The sequence below is a fragment of the Rattus rattus genome, chromosome 1 (genome assembly GCF_011064425.1).
Source record: "Rattus rattus isolate New Zealand chromosome 1, Rrattus_CSIRO_v1, whole genome shotgun sequence".
In the NCBI taxonomy this organism is placed as follows: domain Eukaryota; kingdom Metazoa; phylum Chordata; class Mammalia; order Rodentia; family Muridae; genus Rattus; species Rattus rattus.
Genome location: NC_046154.1, coordinates 28507661 through 28524974, shown reverse-complemented (window position 1 = coordinate 28524974; position 17314 = coordinate 28507661). Strand labels below are relative to the sequence as shown.

General features: G+C 49.8%; 1 protein-coding gene across 1 annotated transcript; it reads right to left on the bottom strand.

Moving 5' to 3' along the window:
* Window positions 1-1550: 1550 nt before the first annotated feature.
* Window positions 1551-15974, bottom strand: Txlna (taxilin alpha). Its single transcript, XM_032897053.1, has 11 exons — window positions 15876-15974; window positions 15158-15329; window positions 14130-14468; window positions 12363-12454; window positions 9499-9669; window positions 7278-7472; window positions 6846-6965; window positions 6536-6610; window positions 5621-5713; window positions 4960-5055; window positions 1551-4605 (listed from the first exon to the last, which is right to left on the bottom strand). Exons 2-11 carry the CDS (start codon window positions 15321-15323, stop codon window positions 4279-4281), a joined length of 1674 nt encoding a protein of 557 aa, XP_032752944.1. The 5' UTR covers window positions 15324-15329; window positions 15876-15974; the 3' UTR covers window positions 1551-4278.
* Between the last annotated feature and the right edge of the window lie 1340 nt (window positions 15975-17314).

Below are 17314 nucleotides of genomic sequence, written 5' to 3'. Positions count from 1 at the left end.
CTCTTCCCACCACCTACATAGGGAGGACCAGAGCAAACAGGAGACCTGGAAACCTGGCGGGAGGTGGGACGTGTGAGCGCCTGAGGAGGCTGACCCAGAACTGTTGCTTGTAGTGCTGCTGGCCAGGAGGGAGGTCCGATCAACGAGGCAGCTATTTAAAGATCTGGCAGAAGATCCTGGTTCAGATCTCCAGAGCAGCATCTGATACCACAGGCGAGTAGCGCCCTTAGCCAGGCTGCCCAGTAGGCTCAAATTAAACGGACCTAGGCAACAAAGCATCCATCTTCCCTTTCTTGGACCTGGGCCCCTGGCTGTGGGGCCCCAGAGGTGTTGCTTCTGCAGACCCCAACGCTGGAATCTTTTCTAGGCGCTTTAACATGCAAATGGCTCTAGGAAGCAATATTAATTCAAGACTTCTGAATAGCTGGGAACCAGGGGGAGGGGAAGAGCTGTTGGAGTGGTGCCAGCTTCCTCCAACACAGGGGCAAAGGATCCAGAAGCACCTCTGGGGTTCCCACCGTCAGCCACTTCCCCAAGGAACCAGGTTTTGTAGCACTACTTTGCTTGGAAGCTCCTGAAGGAATCCTCTCCCGCCCTACTGGAGGACTTGGAACCAATGTGGTGTCCGTTGTACAGTTTATTAGTCTACCACAGCTTCCATAAGGCTTTATCGTTGAGCTTTTACCGCTTTTCTGCCTAACCAACCCAGAGAGAACTGGTGCTGGATGAGGCTACCTGGTTTCTCCTAGAGGAAGCCAGCTGAAGTAAGGAACCCCAAGTCCTCATGCATTCCCTAAGGAGGACCAACTGCACAGACCCAGTAGCTTACTCCTTACCCAGCTCTCTGATCACCTTCCTTCGATGGGTCCTTCCTGCCCTCTAGGTCTGTTCAAAACTCCTAATACCTAAATGGAACACAGACCTGATCTCTTCCCTTACTCTCCTGAGCACCTTGCAGAACTTGTAAGCAATCTTTTTTTCCTTTTTCTAAAGGTTTCGTTAGCCTGCTTCTGCCTTTGGGATTAAAGGCTTGTTCTGCCATGCCGGCTCAACTGCTTCTTAAATGAGGCCGTGAATGCCGTCTGTCCCTTTCAGGACCTCTTCTGCTTTAAAAGTAGAAGCTTTCCTCTAAGTAGTTACTTTCTTTAAAAATTGCATGTATTATGAACCTGTGTGGCGGTGTCAAGATGTACTTAGGGAGAGCAAAAGGGCAACTTGAAGTAGCACATTCTCTCCACCATGTAGACCAGGCTGACCTCAGACTAAAGATCCTTCTGCCTTTTCCTTCAGTGCTGGGATTAAGGGCTGGAGGCCCTCAACCCCACCCTCTTGAGTCAGGGTTCCTGTTCATAAATCTAGCTGATGTTGCCCCAGTCTTGAACTCACAGCAACCATGCCTTAGCCTTTCTGTGCTGGGATTATAGCTGTGTACACCTTATCGAAACTTCCAAAGAATCTGTCAGGGTCCTGAACTTGTGGCAGGTAGGATGCAGGACAATACCAGGCCACTTTGCAGATCCAGAAACATCAAATAATTTGATTAGCTGAGATACAAGTAAGGCAATAGACTATTTAATGTGGTGTAAAATACATCAATATCAAGTCCCTGGCTGTTGTGAATACCAAAAGTAGACTGGGAAGGGGAGAGAGGGGGAAAAAAGCTGTCAGCACAACTTCAAACAAGGGTGGGAGGCAAAGGAAAGCAGTTATGGGGACAGAGGCAGCCCTCCTGCCTCAGGCTGCTCAAGAAGGGCAGCGGGATGCCTGGTGACCCACCCATGCCACTAAGGTGGGAGGGGCTGCAGCCCCGCTGCGACACCCGGGCAGCCCTCAGTAGGACTGACATGACTGGGACTAGGAAGCATTGAACAACCATCTTTACAGAAACAACAGTCTTACAGAAAGTGCCTAAGCTCTGCCCATGGTCCAAAAGCCTCACGGAAAACAACAAGAGTGCGGCTGACGTGGCGAACATGAAGCTCTCACCCGGACAAGGACCTAAACATTGTAGAGCCAAGGGTCCTCGGCTCTAAGGCGTACCCACTGTGGTCCTCTAGAGAAAAAGCTAACAATCTAAGAAACCAACACAGCTCTTGGTCCTAAAATGAGGTCATGAGCAAGGGGCTTGCCCAAGTGAGGAAGGGCCTGGCCCTCTCCCACAGGCGACCTCCCTGCAGTGGCCCAGACTCCTGGGCTGACTTTGGAAAGCAGAGCAGCTGTAGTGACTTCAGATTTGGTCAGTGGAGGGAAAGGAAGAGGTTGCCATCTATGTATTGCCCTGGGTGCCTACAAGTGGATGGAGCAAACGGCCAAGGTTCTATTGACACTGTGGCCTCCCAGCCTGCCTCACTGACACCCAACTGTAACCCTGCACGCGCTGTAAGAGGTAGCTGAAGTGAGGCAGCCAATGTACACGGACCACAGAGGCAGAAAGACGCCTTATCCTACGTCTCTGCAGCCTAAGGAGCCCCATGGGTTAAAGGGCCAGATCTCAGCCTGGATGCGGGCTGTGAGGCCTTACTGGAACGGGAAGAATACTATGATTCCCAAGAGAGAAGACCTTGGGAGAAATTCCACAGGACAACAGATCCCAGCTAGAGATGGCAAAGCAGCCTCAATAAATATCCCAGGGTAGCAAATATTTGAACCGGTAGAGCCCGTGGCATGGGGAAGGGCCATTGCTTTGTCATTTCTGGACTTAAATACATGATCATTAGCACATGATGTCTCCTACTGGCCTGTAACATCTTGGTTTTCTGACGAGGGGTCCTGCTTCCGAGCCCTGCTGAGTTCTGGGATTACAGGGATATACCATCCCAGCTCAGTTTTCAATGTGAGCATGTGGGGCTTAGAAGATAGTTATGGAAGATGAGGAAACTTGCAGGACAATGCAAGAGGTGAATACAGTAAGAAGCAAAACTTCATCCAATCTTGGTGTATGGCCTACTTAGCTTATGGAAAGAGAGCATCGTTTCCGAGACACTGTTACCCCAGAAAGCTGCTGTGAAACTGCTAATGCCCTGACAGTGTGCAACAAGAACTTCAGAGCTGCGCAGAGAACACAGTAACGTTGTGAGAGGAATGGGGAGGGAAGGCAAACCCAACACCCTGTGGCCATTTTGGTTCCTGGGATGTCTGTTCTCGCCCTACCTTAGGGCTTAGGCAGGAAGAAGTGACATCCCAAGGTCTCATTTTTTTGGCCAAGAGGCTGCCAGGAAATGGCACGAGAGCAGTTTTCAAAAACTGCTCCTCTGAGTTGGAGGTAAGGGGGGAGGGACAAAACAATGGCCATAAGCCAAGTGGCATGTGGACCCGTGGAGGCAGTGGTGGGAAACTAGTGGTCGCCTCCTAGGCTGAAGCCCATAGGCAAGCTTGTGGCAAAGCCATTAGAAGCCTCCTCCCTTCGCTTGAATATCTCACCTTCCCAGGCAGGATACCTTGGCACCGACATGGCAAAGGACCCTGACAGGGTGGTTCCAAGTGGGGCACTGGAGGCCAGGCACCTGGGGACCACTGCTATAGTATCCCTATTCCTTCCTTCGAAGATTTTTAATACAAACTCTTAAGCAAAACAAACAAAAACCCTCCCAAAAGAATCCTTTGGGTAGCATCTGTCAGTCCTTGTGCAGGCTAGAGGCACCTGTGAAAGCTAAGGCTACTGAGAGCTGAGAAGCAGCACTGGCCTGGACCCGGCATCACCGGGGGAAGTGGGCGAGGGCATTCCTTCCCTCGAGGGCACACCCTCCACTTCTGTTCCCACAAAGGCTCTGCCAGGGACACCATTCCCAGGTTGAGAGAAGCAGTGAAACCTCCAGGGAGTGACAAGAGCCCAAACTGCCCAAATTCTGTTTACAAAAAAGAAGAGCCAGGCCTGGGTGTCTTCACTTGTCACGAGCTCTGAAAAGGGCCAAGAGGGGTCTGAGCCTCAGAGCTGGGTAGGAAAATGTTGGCGTCATCTGACCTGCCAGCTTACTGTGATGACAGTTAGAGATGACATCGAAGACTCTTTACAGAGTCACCAACTTCACCCACACACCCATCCTCAGTGAAAGCCCACAGTACACCTACAGGTGTTAACTATGTGACTGCACGAGGTTCTGCACACCTGCCCCAGCCATGTAAGACTAACCCACAAAATTCAAAATTGTCAAGTGTCCTATGCCCTCCAGGTCAGAACACCCTGGCCTTAGCACTGGGCTGCTCAGTGTGGAAGCCTTGCACGGACCAGGCCTGACTGGGCTGCTGCTCCCTTCCCAGCATGCCCAAGCACCATGACCTCTAGGCCGTAGCAGAGGTGGGCTCTCCGGGCCCTGTTTGGCCTGCTGTTTCTGTGCTCGGTGCTCCAGGGCAGCCAGGAGCATCTGTGGCCTTTGGAGAGCTGGAAGGTTGAGCCCCAGGACTCTCAACCCCTTGTTCCTTGGAGGCAGTGGCAGCCTCCGGCCTCCGCTCGGAGCCAGTGTCAGTGAGGGAGCCCTGGCCCCCAGCAGTCAGGTCCTGTACCCTCTTGTTCAGGTCATTGCGCTCTGTCTGCAGTGCCCGGCAGAGCTTCTCCAGCCGCTGGGTTTTCACCTGCAGGCCTTCCAGCTCTTTGTCCCGGAGGGTTTTCTAGGGAGAGAAACCAAGCACTCAGTGACATTCGGTTCCTTTGGGCAGCTTACACCCAAAAGCCGGCCCATTTAGTAGACAGCCCTAGCTTAGGGTCTGACTTTGGTGTTAGACGATGTGGGCTTCTACTTATTTACCAGACGACCTTGACATACTATGTTCATCTTGAAACTGTCAGCTATTAAACGGGACTCCTGACCAATCTCAGGTCTCAAAAAATATGCAGGGATTTAAAAAAGGTGCACTGGATAAGTGCCCCTGGAGATGCAGCCACACTTGTGTGCTCAGTGTCAGTGACTGAGAGAAAGAAAGAGGAAAGAAAAGGCCACAGCAGACCCACAGCTGTCCACTCACCTCCTCAGCCATCTCCAGCAGAGCCTTGTTGCTGCTCTCCCACCGGGACCGATACACGGTGGTCTCTTTCTCCAGCTTCTTGATCTTCTTTGTCATCTGTTACAGCGCAGATGGACAGAAAGGTCAGGGTTGGACTGGCTTTACCTCTGTGCCACCTGGGAGCCTCGAGTTAATCTGAGCACTGAGGGTCGACAAGACTGCTTAGGAAATAAAGAAGGCACTCGATGCCTGCCCAGCCTAATGAGCCCCATGCCCCAAACCGGCAGAGTCCGCTCCTGTAATTGTCCTCGGGCCTCCATATGCATTCTGTGGCGTCTGCATACCCTATACACACCAGCCCCACTTTATCCCAGCACTCGAGGTAGAGGCAGGGTGGATATTTCAGAGTTCAAGACCAGTCTGGTCTACACCAAGAGTTCCAGGGAAAAAACCCACCATCGAAGCCTAGTAGCAAAATGCATATTCTCTATTTTAATTCCAGCATAAATAAAGAAATCAAACCAAATAATAACAGAAAAACAGACACTGTCCCCTGTGGGAGGAGAGGGAGCCCCTTTCTAACCACCTCTCCTGATACACGAAGAGGTTGTCAAGGGCAGCTCAGCTCTAAAGAAGTGGCCAGAGCCCCCTCTTGGCCGGGCTGAGGGAACCCATGGTTTACCTTTTCCATCTCCTGTTTGAACGTGGTGAACACTTCACTGCTTTTGGAAAGTGTGTTCTGGAATTCCTCGAACTTCTCTGTATACAGGGCGAGCTGGGAGAGAGGCACAGAAGCAAAGATGAGACAGCGCCCCCAGTCGGACAGAACCCACTCCACCGACACCATTTCCCAATACCACACACGCAAAGCTGTGCACAGCAGGGTGTGTCCCACAGGAGAATCCTGCACAGTGAGCCTTGGGAAGACGTCAGCATGTGGAGACACTGGTCTCATACAAAAGGAAAACAAAACAACTAAACATACATTGATGGGGCTGAAGGGATGGCCAGCAGCTAAGATCACTGGCTGTGGACCTGGGTTCAATTCTCTTACATGGAGGCCACAAATGTCTGTAACTCTTCTGACCTCTGAAGGAACCAGGAACACAAATGGGGCACAGATATACATCCATGCAAAATACTCAAATGCATAATAGTAAAGAAAAAGAAAAATAAACAGAAATCGAGCTAGACATGGTAGCTAAGGCCTCATGCATCTGGGAGTCAGAGGACTGTCACAAGTTCAAGGTCAACCTGAGCCTGGTGTACAAGCTACATTCTGGGTTAGTTATAGCCAGAGCTAAACTCAGAGACCTTTTCAAACAAAACAACAATAAAAATGCCCAGCATGGTGGCACACACTTTTAATCCCATTACTTAGGAGGCGGAGGCAGGCAAATCTTTGAGTTCAAGGTCAACCTGGTCTACAAAGCAAGTTTCAGGACAGCCAGAGCTGTCTTGGGGAAAACAAAACAAAACACACCAACATGCCAACTGGTGCAAAGCCAGCCTAAGACGAGAGTCGTGTGTCTTCCCTCCCCTGAAGATGGGCCCCTGTGAAAGGTCTTGGAAACTGTAGGTCAGGCCCCTGTCTCACCTGCTGCTTTAAGTGGGTCTCCTGCTGCTTCATCAGCTCGCACATCCTCTGGGACTCCACCGCCTCTTTCAAGAGCTATTTCCAAGACAGGACCCAGAACCTGTCAGAAGCCCCTGCGGCATGCTTGGCCTTCCTCAACCACAAGCCCTGAACCCACTGGGGCTACTTGTTCTCAGACTTCTGTCTGGACAGGCGAGTACCGGACTGGGCAGGCAAAACCTCTCCCATCCTGAAGAACTAGACTGAGCTAAGTCAGAACCCAGCCCTCTTCCTTCTAGCCCCCACGGCAGCCCCCAGGCCTGAGCCTCACAAACTCCTTCTCCCGCTGGTGCCGCTCCTCTGCCTCCTTCAGCATCTCCTGGGCCTGCTGGAGTTTGGCGTCCACTAGCTGCTGCTGCAGGTCCTTATGTTTGAAGACTTTGTCGATATGCTGTAGAAAGGTATTAATGCCCTTAATGCTTGTCAGGAGCTCCCTTTCAAGAAAGCCCCACCTCTAGGAAACAAGGCACTTCGTCCAGTCTCATTCTCATCCCCATGGCCTTGGGAAGCCTCCTGCTAACCTCAACAGGTCAGATGTCGGGCTAGGACAGGACATTCCTCCACTCTAGAACTGAATATTCTAGATGCTGGTTCAGACACCATCTTTTGAAGTAAGAGCAAGAAAAAGCCTGCAGCTGCTGCCCCAGTCCCCAGCACACACTACAGCCTCCCAGTCTGCTGGCCACGACCACCTTCCCCTCACCTCCTCACGAAGCTCGTACTGCTCAATCAACTTCTTGAGCCTCTCGGCCAGCTCCACATTCTCTAGTCGCAGCTTGGCGTTCCGCTCGTTATGCTGTTCCATCTGCAGCTGAATGTCATTCAGTGTCACCTGGAAGTGTGAAGTCACCTCTTTGCGCTTCTCCTCCTCCTCTCGGGCTCGCTGCACACCTTCCTCCTGCAGAGAGAAGCAAGCCCTGGAACCACTGTCCACAGCTCCCAGCTCCGCACAAAGCTCCCTAACTACTTACACAGTCCAGTCTTCGCCAACAGCGTCCTGGCCCCTGGGGAGCACCCTAGGCTGAAGGATGTCACACAACTGGGTCTTCTGATGTGCCCCTCTGTAAATCACGGGCTATCAAGTGACAACCCAAGAAGTACTCGGCAGTCACAGGAAGTGCCATTCTGGAACATCTGGGACCCCCTGAACTCTCGTTCCCTGCTTGTTTCAATTTTGTGTTCCTGTTTTAATGTCGTCCTAGTCTCTCCTGTTTCCCACACAGAACAAGATAATAAAATGTAAATATTCAGGACTGGCAGAACGGTGAACAATTAGGCAACCAAACATTTTAATGGAAGGCAACCTAGAAAATTCTACCAATGCTAAGTGCTGTGTACACTGACTCAGCCATTTCAATTCTGAATTTAGTCTATGACAAAATTCCACACCACACAATTGGCCCAGGACACAGACACATATATTCCTACATAACAAGAATATTTTTGGTTTTTAAATTTTTTAAAGTTTTATTTGAGTATTTTGGCCTTATGTATGCCTATGCACTGCATAATGTATGCAGAGGTTTTTTTAAAGATGTATTCATTTTATGTATGTATGTTTATTTTATGTATGTGGGTACCCCGTCTTCGAGCACACGAGAAGAGCCCCCATGTGGTTGCTGGGAATTGAACTCAGGACCTCTGGAAGAGCGCTGAGACCATCTCTCCAGCTGAGCACTACTGTGACTACTGCGCACACGGGCACATAGAGGCTAAAGGTCAACTGCCATTATCATTCTTTCTTTACCGTATGCATTTGTTACTTTTTGAAGGGAGTAGTGATCTGCGACTGGAGCTAGACAGCCGTGAGCTGCCATGTATGGTGGGAAGTGAAGCGGTTCCTCGGGAAAAGCAGCTATGCTTTAACCACTGGGCTACCTGTCCACCACTCCTTGTTTATGTTTTTTTTTATTTCTGTATATTTATGTATCTTTGTGAACGTATGTCACATGTATGTGGGTCCCTAGAAATCAGATGCGGGTGTCAGTCTCCTCAAGATGGCTTGTGGACAGCCAAATGGGGGTGCAGGAACAGAAGATGGGTCCTCTGGAAAACTTCTAAGTACTACTGTTAACCACTCAGCCATCTTATCCTCCACACTTTACCAAGTCACACTACCCAGCCCAGCCGTGTACACGGGCGACAGGGACCCAGTCTCCAGTTCTAATGCTGGTAATGGTAAGCACTGTCTTGGTCCATCTCCCCAGGTTGCAGCCTAAGGTTCCACAGGGCTTATTCTGTAGGGCACTCTGAACCTTCTGTGATGCCACTGGGAGGGGAACCTCAAGAGATGAGGCCTGTAAGATGGCTTCAGGTTGCTGGAAGTGCTCTCTTGAGCAGCTTTGCTATGCCATATATTCCTGCCACACTCTGCTGCTGTCTTCCTCGTCGCAGATCTAAAAAGCCATTAGGTCTCCCAATTCATGGACTAGAGCTTCTAAAGTGGGAGTCAGGACACACCTGTGTTTTCTTAAAAGCTCACTGTTTGTACAGAGGGTAAGTACACGTGGGCAGTAGGAGACTGCTATCACAGGTAGTCACAGTTCTCTGGTGGAACTGGACTGAGCTATACCGTACCTAAGCTGCTGCTGCTGCTGCTGCTTCTTCTTTTTTTTTTTTAAGATTTATTCATTTATTATATATATGAGTACACTGTAGCTGTCCTCAGACACACCAGAAGAGGGCATCGGATGTCTTTACAGATGGTTGTGAGCCACCATGTGGTTGCTGGGAATTGAACTCAGGACCTCTGGAAGAGCAGTCAGTGCTCTTAACCTCTGAGCCATCTCTCCAGCCCCAGCTGCTTCTTTTTTTACATGAATCTTCCTATGTAATCCAAGCCGGCCTAGAACTCACTGTACAACATAGTGGCAGTCGCTCTAAGGAGAAAGCCCACAAGGTCCAGTGAATACTACCTGGCCTACCTTTAGGGATCGGTTGTGCCGTTGCAGCTCCCGGCACAGGCTCTCAAGCTTACTTCGGGCCAGGACAGCCTTGCTGTGCTCACCACGCAGATGGTCCTTCTCCTGCACGAGCTGGGTCTGCTTCCTCTGCAGCAGCTTTGTCTGCTTCTGGGCATTGCGGTGCTCTTCCAGCTGACAGGAATTGAGGAGGTGGGAGTGTCAGCAGGGCACGATTACATGGCTCTGGAGACTGCTAAGCTAGTCACCACTCACTCCTCCCACTGCAGTCACCACAGCTCACATAAGCAGGCGCTCACACCAAAAGCATCGGAGCTCCACATGCTCCTCCCGGTACCTGTACAGACTGACCAAAGGTTTCTTGGGGGAAGTAATTATGAATAATCACGGGGACCAATGAAGTCAGCCATCAGATCCCAGCCTCTATCCCAGCTGACTCCAGTGGACGAGCCCACGGTCCAGACTGTTGGGTACCACATCCGACCAAACGACTAGTCTACATGCAACCAACTCACAGAGCTCGTCAGCACCAGCCTCCTTCTCAACACACTGCATTTCCCCACAACTGCTACTCTTTTATTTGGGGGGTAGGAGGCGGGGTTGAAGACAAGGTTTCTTTGTGTTGCCCTCGCTATCCCTGAACTCATGGGGATCCCGTGTATCTGCCCCAAGAGCTGGGATTAAGGCACGTGTCACCACTGCTTGGCTACAACTACTATTCGTATTTGTGGCAATCTCACCACCACCACCACCACCACCCACCACCACCACCACCACCACCACCACCACCACCACCACCACCACCACCACCGTTGTTATTGTTATTATTACTGTTGTTGTTGTTATTGTTTGAGACAGGGTTTCTCCTGAAGCCTTGGCTATCCTGGAACTTACTCTGAAGGTCAGGCTGGCCTCAAATGGCTATTACTGACAAAAAGTCCTTCTAATTCTCTTGACTACACAGTCCTGAGCCCTTCCATAGACCTACTCCTTTCTAGCTTAGCTCCTCTCCCTTGATTATATCCAGCCTTGGATAACAGAAAGGCAACCTGTGTAAATGATTACAATCTTCTTGTGGCCACGCCAAAAAGTGAAAGGTAAAAAATTAAAAACTTTGTTTTTTTAAGACAAGGTAATGCTTCGCGACCCATATGTCCTTAAACTAAAGAAAATTACGACCGCTCTCAAATTCATTATGATTCTCCAGCCTCAGCCTGGAGATTACAAGTACATGTGCCACCACGCCCCAACTCTGAAATCTGACTTTATTCTGGAAGATATTGAATAATTTATCCAGACTAGCCTAGCACTCTATACCAATAAGCTACAACCACTAGCTTAAAATATTATAATTTCAACAGGAAAGTAATTAATTTCAGATATTTTACATTTTTATCTTAGATCTTTTACCTTCTAACCTGGCTTATCCCTTTACCCTAGTCAAGCCCCTTCCTCCTCTGCTGCACCAGCACTGAAGCCTCGGGGTCGGAAGAGTCTTCCTTTAAATCAGATACCAAGCCTGGAAGACTCCTACTGCCCAGAAAGGCCACCACCTCCTCCTATGATCTACACCCCTTTCCGAGACAACGGTTCAGCTCCTTTTTCTATCTTCCCCGCCAGACACTGTCCTCACTCTCATTTCCCTGGAAACCCCGAAGGCACCAGGGGGACTTTCAGCACAAGCTTCCCACCCAGCGTCTGACTGTGCTTGTCCTCGTCACTTACAGACAGGGACCATCGTCTCCATCCCTGGTGGAGGCCCCCTCCTTGTGCGTCAGGCCTTAGCTCCCTCCTCTATTCAAAACGTTACCCCAGGAGCTCAGTTCCTCCTCCCTTGCAACATCAGTATTTTCCTAGTTGAAGCCTTCTAAAATGGACTTTATCTTTTCTGTTTTTCTTTCTGGAACTCACTATGTCAACTCACTCTGTAGACCGGGCTGGCCTTCAACTCAAGAGCTCCACCTGCCCGTGCCTCCCGAGTGCTGGCACTGAAAGTGTGCACCACCATACTAGACTCTGTATTTGTTTTAACTTTATTTAAAGTCTCTTGGTGTCTTGCTTGCATCTATGTCTATGCTACACTTGTGTGCCTGGAACTCTCAGAGTCTAGAAGAGAGTTTCAGATTGCCTGGAACTATACATAGTTAAAGACGGTTGTGAGACACTACGTGGGTGCTTAGAATCAAGCCCAGGCCCTCGGGAGGAGCAGCCACTGTTTTCAAACACTGAGCGACCTCACCAGCCCCTCCTCTATACTCCCCCCTCTCTGTATCTCTTGACCCCCAATCTACTCCAGACTTTTACAATGAGAGAAGTAGCAAGACCACACTTAGCATTTCTCTTTCAAGACAAGGTCACGTAGTCCAGGCTGGCCTTGAATCCCTGATCCTCCAGGATGGATGTATGCACCACCATGTCTTGGTATTTCTCATGATCCAATATGGAGGTTATCACCTTGTCTCAAGAACCGAACCTAAATTGGATCAAGCTCCTGGAACTGCCTTTCCCTTCACTTAGGACTCACGCTAAGGAAGTAATAGGACAAATGCCCACAAAGATGACAAATCGAGAGGCGGACCATTTTGGGAAGATGCATGTAGAAACATATAAAGACATGACTACACAGTATCTGGGACTGACGCCAGCATTCTATTACCTGAAAATCATTGGGAAATTTACTTATAAAGTTTCTCCTCTTACTGACTGGAAAGTAAATTCTCATTTAACAGATAGGGGTGGGAGAATCTTTTAAAAAGTCAACAGAAATTAAGCCAATGTGTGTTCCTGTACCCCCACCTACCCCAAGTAGCCCGCTGACTTTCCAAAGGCAGAGAGGGTAAGAGAGGAAAGAGAGGGGAGGGACTGACCAGCTCGGCGTACTTCTTGCACAGTGCAGCCAGCTTCTCCTCTGGGGTACTCAGCGTGTTCAGTGTCTGCATCAGCAAAGTGATCTCTTTCCCTGAAAAGCACAGGGAGTGAAGGCACGCCCCCTTCTTGAGGGTCCCCCCCTCTAGGCCCCAGCCTATACTTCCGAGGGCTAAGGTAGTTTTCCTGTTACACCAGTGCTTCATGAAGAATTGCAGTCAGCTCAACCCTGAAGCTTCAGTGCCCAGTGCCACCACAACCTGAGTAGTGTCTGTCCGCAATGCTACTAACAAATGCTCGTCACAACAGGCCAATCTCTTTGGGAAGCACTGCCAGGGAGACAAAAACCTATCTGAAGACAATATCAACAGGAGAAAGACAAATCTATTGATAAACCTAGGGATACTGTCTGATGTCCCTGGAGGAATTAGCTAAACTCCTGTCAACAGACATAACTACAGTTATATTTAAGATGCATGTCTCGGGCTGGAGAGATGAGACAGCGGTTAAGAGCACTGACTGCTCTTCCAGAGGTTCTGAGTTCAAATCCCAGCAACCACATGGTGTCTTACAACCATCTGTAATGGGATCCAATGCCCTCTTCTGGTGTGTCCAAAGACAGTGACAGTGCACTCACATACATGGAATAAATAAATAAAAGCTTAAAAAAAAAATGCTTGTCTCTTTCATATGTGACCCTGTGTCTTAGGGGGAAAAAAAGCAAGAAGTCTGTCTTTAAGACACAACAAAATGAGGGAGGAGGGCCAATGACATGGTTACAGTAACACACACACACACACACACACACACACACAAACATACACACACGAGAGAGAGGGGGTATTGCTATGTAGCCCACGCTGGCTTTGAACTCAGCATCTTCCTGCTTCTGTTCCTCCTAGTTCCCCATTAGAGGCATACACTACCACATTCGGTTTACAATAGGTTCTAAGTTTGTATTTTCACATTGTCCCATCACTCCTGTCCTTTATTTGTTTGTGATAAGGTTTCATTATGCAGCTGGCTGGTCTGGTACTCAGGAGATCCACTTGCTCCTGCTTCTCAGGTACTGGGATTAAAGGTGCACGCCACGGTGCCTGGCTGCCACTGCCTTCCTTTACCTCAGCCAGGAAACCTTACAGTTGTCTCCCTTGGGTTCCACTGTACTCAGCACAGACCAGGTTCTGAGCTGTCAGCCCTGGGAGGCCCAAAAGGTAACATGGAGATGGCAAATCCAACCAATGGAGGCCTCTGCTTACTTTCTATTATTTTGGTTACCAATTATTCATCTGGTCAGAGGCGACTGGGGGACTAACCAGGTAGGAGTCAGGTTTTCAGATCAAGAAGGCCCTTTCTTGATTCTGAAGAGGTCTGTGGCTTACCTGGTCCATGTTGATATTTCAACCTTGGTGTAACCCAATTCTATTGCTGTACAAACAGGGAAACTAAGACCCTCTCCAGGAGTGGAGAATAAACACGCCCAAAGTCAAACAGCAGGTTGAAAGTGGTGTTAGCGAGCACTTAGGTCCCCCTCCGGCTCTCCATATTCCCAGTGAGAAAGCTAGTTGGATTCCTGCCTCCACTTGGCTCCCAAGGGCAGGAGGCCTTGCACAAGTGAGTGATCTGAACAGCTCAATGGGATGACCCTATCTTTGACTAAACTGGGGGATGTACTGTCTTGAGAAGCAGATTCTCTTGTGTCCTGACAGAGCAGGCTAGCCCAGGAGATGGAAGTGTTCACTCCCTCCCCTCAGCAGGAGTCCCCTCACCTAGACCCTTGGCTTTCTTCTTTTCCTGTGGCCTTCGAAGGTCTCGGTCTCCAACCTCATCACTTGCTCGGATCTCTTCCGTGCCAGGCTCCCCCTTAGAGGTCTCTTTCTCGCCATTGACTACTGGGATGCCCGGTTCAGGCTCCCCATTCCTGGCTGCATAGGTTCGGGACTTCTCTGTGTCTTCAGGCTCAGTGGACTCCCCCTGAGCTCCCTCCTCACCTGGGCCTCCCTGATTGTTGTCCACACAGTATGTACTCAGAATGTCTTCCAACTGTCGGCTCAGCTCCTCAGAGACATCACAGAGGGCCCCAGACTGAGATGCTTTAGCTCGAGCGCCTACAAGATGAAGACAGTGAAAGTTAGGTGGTTACACCGCCCCCTTGGGTTTTCTTCTTTAAGCCCAGACAAACACTTGTGTGGGTTAAACGTTCCATTTATTTATTCAGTTGAGACAGGCTCTCTCTACAGGGCCGTGGCTGTCTGGGAACTCACTATGAGGATGAGGATGAGCTCAAACTCAGAGATCTGCCTGCCTCTGACTCCTGGGTTCTGAGAACAAAGGTGAGGGCCACTATGCCTGGCCTCAATTTAATTTTTTTTAAACTCTAAGTCGTATAAAACGTTTTATAAGACGAAACAATTATTTCTAACACCCAAACATACTTGTTATGACCATCAAAGACAACTGTGTAAAGCACCCCTACAAGAGGGACGACTGACGTGTAGCAGACGCTGTCTTATGAAGGACAATTAATCACCGGGCACTGGCAAGTGGGAATATGACTTTGCCTATGGGGCGCCTCATTTGATTGTCATTTGGTTTAAACCAGTCAGAGCATGCCCCCAAGGTTCCGTTCCAGGGCTAAGAGTGGAAAGCTTCATCACCTCCCTAGGAAACATGAGGATCACACAGAATGGGCATTGTTTCATTCTATAGTTCCTCCTTCCTGGGTAAATACTGGCCTCAGATGCAAGTACCAGAAACTCCTCCCTCTGCCCACTGGAAAAGCAGAGCTGGCACACACCCTCGGTCTTCCCAGGAGCCTGGCTTGTGGAACCTTCAGCTTCCGCACCAGGAGCTGTCTGTCTGGGCCGTCCATGAGCTCCCTCCGGTCCTGCTTCCCGTTGCCCGGGGCTGCTCTTCGGGTTGGAGTGTTTGGCAGGCCCATTCTTTTTGTCTTGGTTCTTCATTGTGATCTGCAAGGCCAGAAAAGGGGTAGATCCTTTAAGGACACCGCTGCTATTTTCTAGACTTCAAAATCCTTCACAACCTAGATGAGAAATCTCCAAATCTGAAGCTCTAATCTTCAAACAAACTGGTCGGCCTTCGCCTGAGACTTCACGGTCCCGGGCACGGTTTCCGAGAAGGGGCACCAGAACAGAGTGAAGGAAGGAAGAGGCCTCCCTTCTCCTGAATGCCACTTCTCAGCACCACAGGGCTCCCTCTCGGCAGCGGGAGCGCGGGATTGGCTCAGAGCCGCAGACTGACGTGGCGGGATGCTCCAGTCCCGACCAGCCCCCCGCCCCACCAGGTCCCACGTGGGACTCCTGCGCGCGCGCGCGCGCGTACACAGAAGACACCCACACCCCACGCGCCCTCTAGACCCGAAGTACGCATGCGCAGCACGGCAGCACACAACTCTCCCCACCCCCTCCACAGAATTAGTTGTTCCTCCGCGGCTAACGCGTCCTGGGTCATGGACCCTCTGAAGAGCTCGTCCCGTGTACAGCCCAAAGACATACTTCACCGCGGACGTCCGACCGCGTCCCCGACTCTGGCCGAGCACCGGAAACCTGGGTAACTGCTGCCAGCTGGACCACCCTCTCCTGCGGCAGCCAATCAACAGCAAAGGCTGGCGCGGAGCTTGCTGGGAAAAGAGGCCAAGGCGGCTTTGGAGGCGGGAGTGGGAAAAACTACGAGTCCCTTCATGCCTTGCGGCAGACCACAACTCCCGAGATGCAACCGAAAAGCTTAGGAGCCAAATACCCTGAGGGTCCGAAATTATGTCATTCGGTCTAGAGATTCGTGTCAGCCTCCTTCCTAGTACAGAAACTATGATTGGCCCTTAAACTTTGGCAGTCTGGATATTTTTTTCATACACTCCCTTATGAACATGTATGACTTTTTAGGACCTCTGAGGACTTGCGAGTGGAAGAGGGAAAGAAGGGTAAACTGTGAATTAGGAGATATTTATCTCACGCCCAAACCACTAATTTGTTATGTGCCTGGTATTCCTCCCCTCTCCATTCCAGTAGAAGGTTTATAATAATCCAAACAATGTGTTCTTCCCTCGTATGTAATAGCTTGGTCCTCATAATTACTCAGAGAAAGAACATTTACTCAGAGATCTGGGAAATATAGGGCAGTACGGAAAAGGCTAATTAAAAGAAAAAAAGTATGTACTATTGTTTGTTAGAGACAATGTCTCATGTGTGGCTTTGGCAGGCCCCGAATTCCCTAGGTATATCAAATTGGCCTTGAATTCAAGAGTTCTGCCTGTCTTTGTTTCTCCAAGACTGGGACTAATGGCACGGGCCACCATGCCCAGGTAAAGGGTAAATAATCTATGGCTCCATCCATCAATACTGTGTGCTTATTGCGGATTCAAACCTGGAAGCCTGACACCAGCACCCATCCTTTTCTTAATCTTCTCCCCCATGCCCCATTCCATTCCACCCAGCCCAAGTCAGGGTTTCTCCGTGTAGCCCTAGCTGTTAGTCTTTGACTATGCTGGCTTCTACCTCAGATCCAACTAAAACCCATCTTAACCATTCTCCGCCATCACAGCTTTGAGACCAAGTATGCCCCGCCTTCTGACATCACCAGCTTGAATCCTCAAGGAGGGGATTGTAGCAAGGAGGTTTGGCTTTAGGCGGATTGGTAAACTCCCACTCAGCCCTGCCCCACTTTCTGCAAAGTACCACGTGCTCCTACATGGGTTAATGCTTTAGAAAGTTAGATTTTCTTGTCTTTGTTCATTAGGATTTTCGATGCTTAGATCATTCAAAAACAAACACAATTGTGATTTCAATTATTTACTTGTGTGGAGTTTGTTATGTTTGATAAGGTCTTGCTTTCTAGTGCTGCCTGACTTGGAACTCTCGATATAGATCAAGTTGTCCTAGAAACTCACAAAGTTCTGCCTGCTGTGCTCCCTGAGTGCTAGGATTAGCACCACACC